At 56.2% G+C, this 7,664-nt stretch overlaps 1 protein-coding gene across 1 annotated transcript; it reads left to right on the top strand.

The window, feature by feature from the left end:
* Nucleotides 1-765: 765 nt before the first annotated feature.
* Nucleotides 766-7,111, top strand: CTRU02_207466 (myosin class ii heavy chain; the record flags this gene model as incomplete). Its single annotated transcript, XM_036719145.1, has 2 exons — nucleotides 766-1,243; nucleotides 1,296-7,111. 2 exons carry the CDS (start codon nucleotides 766-768, stop codon nucleotides 7,109-7,111), a joined length of 6,294 nt encoding a protein of 2,097 aa, XP_036588852.1.
* Nucleotides 7,112-7,664: the final 553 nt, after the last annotated feature.

Here is a 7,664-nt window from a genome sequence, read left to right as displayed (position 1 = left end):
AAGACGTCTCCTCAACAGCAACCGTTTTTCCCTCCTCCTGCTGCATCTGCACAGGACGGCACTGGACCTCGTTCACCATCGGTCCCGACGTCCCCTGCCCTTTCGTCCACCTCTACTGCCGCCGACGGCGAGGACCTCGGGTCCTCCCCCGTTCTGCCTCCACTCCCGGCCCCTAGGCTACCTGACCGGGCTCGGGACATTCTGAGGAGTAGCCAACCGAACGAAGAACAGTACGTGACTGCAAGTTGGGGTTCACCTTACTCCACGGAAGAAACGAGGGCTTTTCGACGACAGAGCTCCAGCGACGAATCCGAAGGCTCACCAATCCATCACCTGGCGATTGATACCCCCTTCCTTCGTCCTCCTCCTGCGCTTTCATTCGGAAAGAGCTCAGACGACGACGACGTCGCCACCCGAGACGAAAATAGTCAAGACGAACCTGAGCCATATCTAAGTGCCGCCCAGGTCCTTGCGAATCGTGCTCGACGGCCTGCCCGACGACTGACCGAAGACTGGATCCGCCAGCACACTGCGGGCGAGAACTCGGAAAGTCGGCATTGGCTCAGCGACGGTAGTGAGCACTCTTCACTGAGCGGCTCCGGATCTGCAGACGAAGCTTGGCACGAGAAGGATTTGTTGCGAACCCCGAAGGCTAAGCAACAACGCGACGAGCCGCACCTGGCACCGCGACATCCCCGTAACCGCTCCAGCGCCGAGACGCTGAAGCCCGAAGACGTAAAGCCATCCGAATCGTCATCCGCAAACATGGAGAGCCCCGACCTCCCCAAGGCCGAACTGGTCCGCGAGTCTTTGGACTTGCCTGTCCCTTCAACTCCTCGGAGAAGCGCTAGTGCCGCAGTAGGTGAGGCAATGAAGACGCCAATTACACCAATGAGAAGCGCATCTGCAAGAGTAACCTCGAAAGACCCGACAATGACGCCACGCATAAAAAAGAAGGTGCCCTGGAAGGGCAAGAATATCATGGTGCTTTTACCTAGAGATGACGAACGAGGACGCCCTGGCCATGCGCCCAGACCCCTTAATCAGACCGAGGTCGAGGGAATGTTCAGAGAATGGCAAGAGCTTGGATACGACATTAGTGGCTTCGACCTGGACGCGGCCGAGGGTACCTTCCAGGAACCCACCGGATATTCGCAGAGTCGAGACGGTTGGCCCACTTTTGAGGATGTGACCAGAGAGCGCGCAGAACAGGCGTATAAGGTCGTATTGCCTGATTTGAACGGTAAGCAAATGATTAACCCCAAACGATTATGACCATGCTAATTGTGTGGCAGCTTGGAAGAACTACGTGGATGAGCTTAACGAAGCCAAACTGCGAGCTCTTGGAGTGTCATTTGGTGATGATGAACCTCCCGCACCATCAATATCGCCTGCAGCATCGCAACCTAGCCGGCAGGCTTCGGCGCAATATCCACCTTTGCCGTTCTCCCCCCCGCTGCCCACGTCCTCCGCGTCGAGCAATCACATCCCAGGATTTCCATTCCCGTCGCAATTCATGCCTGGTGGGCTTTCTTCCGCAGCACAGAGCCCCGGAATTGCCTCCCCAGTCGGCTTTGGAAGCCACCCAGCCAAGTACAATGCCAGACAGTCTATTTCAGTCCCCATGGGCCACTCCCCATTCCAGCTCGCAAACCAGCCCTCGCCTTTGGGCTGGTCCGCGCAACACAGAACGGACTCGCCCTCATTGCTTAACGGAATACTTTCACCTGTGTCTCCGTTCACTCCCGAAGGCTTTGCGCAGAGTGGCAGCCCTGCCTTCAACGCCCATCAGCGACACCAGTCTCTGCAGTTCCCGATGTTACCCCACCAGTTCATGCAGCAGCCTGCAAGAGCATCCCCGCGCCTGCAAGAAGTTAGAGAGGATGAGGAGGAGCCCATTGAGGAGGAGCACGTACAACCTTCTGACGCTGCGCAGAGGAACAGCGATGATCTCCAAGCTGAGATTGACGAAGCAGAGTATCATCTGGAGGAACAGATGCGCAACGAGCTGGAGCACGAGGACTACAGCCCTCACAACGAGGAGGCTGCCGCGGAGCAATTCGCCAACATCCCAGACGAACAGCCGCCTTTGACCCACGGCATGGACCAGTCCATCCAATTCCAAGACTTCCAAGCGCCTCAACAATTTTCCAAACAGATTGGAGATGGCCCGGTTCTCCACCACCCGCGTCCTCACAGCCGAGGACATTCATTGTCCCAAAACTTCTTCTCTCACCATGACGAGAACCGGCCACGAAACGATAGCTTCTCAGGTTGGCACGATGTTGATGCTCAGCGGATCGATGAAGCTGCCGAAATTGAGACCAACCCCAGCAATCTTGGCACGCCTGTGCAAGACTATAATCTTACGACTCTCCTGCAACAACACCAGCGATCTTTCTCGACGGCGAGCAACCCGTGGAATGATATGCCATCAAGTAACGGAAGTTCAGGCCAGAACAGAAGAGGCAGCCACGTCAGCAAACCCTCACTCTCTAAGCTCAACGTCAAGGCTCCTGAGTTCAAGTTCAACCCTGGCGGCCATGAGTCAAGGACTAGCTTCAGCTTCGGTGGCAACAGCAGCTTCCAGCCCACCACCGTGTTCCAGGCCGGGTCCTTCGCACCATCTGTCTCCTCTCCTTCCACACACTCTTTCGGTGCACAGTCCATCTCATCCAAGATTAACGCTGCGGCCCCTGTCTTCTCGCCTGGTCAGAGCGAGTTTAGCTTTTCGGCTTCTGGCGGTCCCAAGTTCCGACCGGATGCGCCCGCCTTCACACCCTATGGCGCTGTTTCAGACTCACTGGCCAGTCCTGTGTCGGGCAGCGAGAGCACTGGCAACCACACTAGCTCAATTTTCGGCAACATTGACTTGAACCTTTCCGACATTGTCAAGCCTGCTAAGAAATCCAAGGCCATCCCCATTGTTCCGCCAAGCAACGAGGATAAGGTGGTGGATGATGGCGTCAAGGATGATGCTGATGGTCGTCTGATTGATGAATCTCGCTTCAAGAGAGCCAAGGCCTCTCGAGGAGACGGGGACGATGTTCCTTTGTTTGCCGAACCGTCACCCGAACCCACTTCGCTGCAATCGCTGCAGCCTGTATCAAACAAGGACGAACTGGATGCTTCGGAGCACAAGTCCGGTGACGAGCAAGCGCATACACCGGCTGACACGACCATGTCCTCAACTGTTGTGTCTGAGCAGCCCACTGATTCGAAAGCTGTCACTGCTACAAGCCCCTCCGACACGTCGCCTGACCAGCAGCAGAGCAACTGGGCCCCCTTCGAGTTCGACTCGAAGGATGAGCTCCAGAACTTCAACGATGCGGTACCCTTCGGCATTGACACATACAAGAAGGGCCACAACAAGTCCTTGTCTGCGACTGCCAAGGCTTTCATCCCTGGTGGAGGCTGGGGCGCCGCTGCGCAGGAAACTGAGACCGAAGAAGAGGAGGATGACGAGCGCGATAGAGAAGATACTATCGAGCCATTTGCCCCGAGTACCGAGGCTGCTGCTCCGTCGCCTCCACGCGATCCCTCACCCCGTGTGCCGTCGCCTCCGCCGCAGAAGACAACCGCTCCCCGGGGATTGGGTGCCTCTCGCTTCGCCAGTCCCCCCAAGGCTAAGGGCCTTGCGGCATCTCGATTTGCAGCATCTCCCTCGCCTGCTCGTGAGCCTGAACATGACGAGTCTGAGATTCCCGAAGACTACGTGGTGTCCGATGCCGAGGAATATGTCGACGAGCCTCAAGCTCCCGCCTTCACCTTTGGCGGAGACAACGTTGCTGAGTCTGTCGAGGAGCAACACGAGCCAACGTTCGAAGAGATTGATGCCATCATGGACCATCTTAACCAGAATGACCCTACTTTTGGCGTGAACAAGTCCAAAAGTGATCTCAGTTGGCGTCAATCCAGCCCCACCAGGAACGTTCAAGTCACTCACACCTCCCCATACCGTTTGCAACCGGCAGCTCAGTACCGCAGCGGCACCTCGAGTCCTACTCGCCAATTCCACGGTCTCCCTGGAGACTTGTCTTCTGCCCTGCCGACTACTGAAATTGAGGATCCTTTCGTTGACCCCCCTGTGAGCGCTCAGTCCTATCACGCGCCTATTACCAACTTGAACATTGGAAGTGCGGAGCAAAGCGATTGGGAGGGTGCCTTCAGCGACGAGGAGCAGGCCAAACTGGAACAGCGGGTTCAGTTCTTCGACGGTCGTGTCAATGAGGTTGTTAGTGACCTTCTCTCTGACCGGCTTGCCCCCATGGAGAAGGCATTGCTGTCCATTCAGCAGTCTCTCCGCGGTGATTCGCGCAGGAGACAGTCGTCCTCCATCCGTCGCAGTATTTCTGCAGAGATACAACACAGCGATGCGGATGATGAAGATGAGGAGCCTGTGCCTCGTCGCTCGATGAGCCCGCGTCGCGACAGACGGATGGAACAGATCCGTGCCGCCGTCCTCGATGCTTTCGCGGTTCAGCAGCGCAACATGCCTTCTACTGCCGTATCTCAGGTTGCTTCCGCCCCTGTCTCGGATGATGCCAACACTGCCATCCTTCAAGCTTTGCAGGAGATGAGGGAGCAGTTCGGCACGTCTATGCGCTTGGACTTCCGTGGCGAGGACCTCCGCAACATTGTCGAGGAGGCTGTCGAGAAGCGAATGCCGACCCCGTCTCAGCAGCTGACTACGACTACCGGTGATCACGACGAGGCTGTCAACAACAAGCTCAGCGAGCTTCAGGCCAAGGTCATTGACCTCGAGGAGCGCCTCTATGCTGAACAGACTAAGGTTGAAAAGGAAGTCACTGACCGCCGTGGCGCCGAGGACCTTGCCGCAGAACTTGAGCGGAAGCTGCAGGCTGCCGAGACTCGTGTTGAAATTGAGATCATGAACAGAAGCATCTTTGATAACCGTATTGGTGACCTCGAGGAAAAGCTTAGACATCAAGAAGAGAGGGCCCAACAAGAATTGGATGGTCGCCGTACCGCCGAAGATAGACTCTCGGAAGTCCAGCGCCTTCTCCGCATTGCATCTGAGGAGGAGAACCGTCTCCGCGAGAACGTAGAGGAGCAACAGCACAAGATCAAGGCTCTGGAACAGGATGCCTCGACGCAGATGATGCGTATGACTCTGTTGGAGGCCTCGCAGACGAATGCCACACAGACACAGACTGAGCTCACCAATAAGATCAACCAGATGGAGGATGAGGTTCGCAGTGCTAGGCAAGAAGCCAGTCACTGGAGAGCCGAGGCCGAGCGTACTGTTGAGACTGCTCGTCGTCAACAGATCGACCTTAACGAGACCACCAACGAGAACAAGCAGCTGCAGAAGTTCCTCGATACCCTCGGCACCCAGCTGCAGGAGAACGAACGCGTCAGGGAAAGCTGGCGTTCCAAGTTCGTCTCTCTTCAGGAGGACATGGCCCAGGCTGCGCGTGACATCACCGAGGAGAACGCCCGCCGTACCAAGCGTGAGCAGGCTCTCGTTGCCCGACAGGAGGTTCTCGACGCCAAGTTGCAGGCCGAGGCTCGCACTCGTGAGCGCCTCGAGACCGAGATTGAGCGACTTGAGAATGGTGAGCGCCAGGGCATGCGTGCTGTCAACGAATGCAAGCGCCTCGAGGGCATCCTGGGTGATATGAAGACCGAGAACCACAAGCTTCATCAAGCTGCATTGAGATACCAGCGCGAGTTTGAGGAGGCCAGAGAGTCTGGGGCAAGCGAGGTCCAGCGAACTCGCCTTTCCATGCAGCACGAGGTTGACCAAGCCAACCATCACGTCAACGCCGTCCGTGAAGAGCTCGAGGAGCAGATTGCGAAGCTCAGAGCCGAGAATGATCAGCTTGCCATGGACACTGAAACTTCAAAGGCTCAGTCCGAGATGATGGCCGAGGCAGCCCAGAATAGCGAGTCCCAGACTATCGAGGAGCTTAAGCGCAAGCACCAGAACGAAGTTGAGGATATCCAGGCCCGCTGGGAGAGACAGCTTAACAACGCTGTCGAGGATGCCCAGAAGACTGAGCAGCATCTTCTTGAGCGCCTTAGCCTGTCTACTTCCAAGACGGAGCATCTGCAAGACCGTGTTGCTCACCTGGAAGAGAAGGTTGAGATTGCTAGAGAGGCTGCCCGCGCCGCCGTCCAGGCCGCCAAGTCGGCTGGCGTGGAGCCCACCCAGTCTATCGCCGCCATCCAGCCCAAGGTTGCTGCTGTTACTGCTGCTGCTGCTGTTCCTGCGCCCAAGACCATGGAACTTCCGGAGAAGATCTCACCGCAAGCCCTACGCGAATCCATCATGGTCTTGCAAGAGCAATTGCAAGCCCGTGAGCAACGCATTGAGGAACTCGAATCCACCGTCGACAAGCTCGATCCAGAAGCTCCCACTAAGATTTCCAAGCGGGACGACGAGATCACTTGGCTGCGCGAGCTCCTTGCCGTGAGACATGGCGATCTTCAAGACATCATCCTTGCCCTTTCTGCTCAGGACTTTGACAGAGAGGCTGTCAAGGATGCCGCAATCCGTCTCAAGGCCAACCTTCAAATGGAGGAACAGGAGCGTGAGCGTGCGATGAACGGCGGGTCAGCTATCAATCTGCCCAACATTGCGCAGTCTCTACGAGAGGCTGCAACGCCCCGTGTTGCTCAGGCCGTAGGTCCATTAGCTGCCGCTTGGGGTAACTGGCGCAAGTCTCAGCAACCCGCGTTTAGGTCTGGCGGTGCTCGACCCTCGTCGTCCAGGTCTGCCTTTAACAGCAACCACACGCCGTCAAGATCAACTGTCTCAAACTCATCCAACAATAACCTGCTGGGCGGACTGCTGACGCCTCCGGCCTCTGGCCTCCGCCAGACCCCTCTCGCACATGCGGAGGAGCCCCAGCCCACGGCTTTCCAGGCCACTGGTCGTCGCTACACGGCCCAGCAACTACAGGGCCGAGCCCGCGAATCGTCACTCAGTAATGGATCGTCCGGGTCGGTGTCTCAAAAGAGCCCGCCCCCCCGTCGCCCGTCAAGCCAGCAGCAGCCCATGACGCCCCCGATGATGCGGTCCAGCGCTTACGACTCAGACGCTCATCCGGGCGACTTCGATGACCACGACTTCTTTGAAGATTAAGGAGTTATGAGTTGAAAGATGCGTGGAAGCGTGGAGGATTTCCTTTGTCTTTCGCACCACAGTCGATCTTTCTCACGCAGCATGCTTTTGAGCCCAAGACTGGACACACTAGAATGATGATACCCCCTTTTCGCAAAAAAAATTACTGTTACATCCCGCTGGTGGTATAGGAGGGGTTCCTTACATACACACGTACGGCACTCGGATGATGGATACAGTTCGCCTACCTTGTTTTCTCTGGGATACGGAAATTACTTGGCCGGTCCCTGCTGAATCGCAAGTGAGAGCTTTTAAAGTTAATTTTCCTTTGTACCGTTTCCGATGCATAACCGGAATACAAAATGACGATGAATTGAGAGAATGGATGGCCTTTTTATTATAATTATTTTCCTTCGTTTTCTTGTTTCTCTTCATTTTCTTCTCGAGGAGGGAGGGAGGCATGCAGATCGCTCGCTTTTTCTACCGCTTGCTTTTCTTGCTCGCTCTGCCTACACTACCACTACAACTTACTACACAAGAGAGTATATAGTAATAATTTGGACGCCGAAACTGG

The sequence above is a fragment of the Colletotrichum truncatum genome, assembly GCF_014235925.2.
Source record: "Colletotrichum truncatum strain CMES1059 chromosome Unknown Contig_0004, whole genome shotgun sequence".
NCBI lineage: Eukaryota > Fungi > Ascomycota > Sordariomycetes > Glomerellales > Glomerellaceae > Colletotrichum > Colletotrichum truncatum.
Note: the sequence above shows the minus strand (reverse complement) of the source record. Positions and strands in the feature narration are given on the sequence as shown.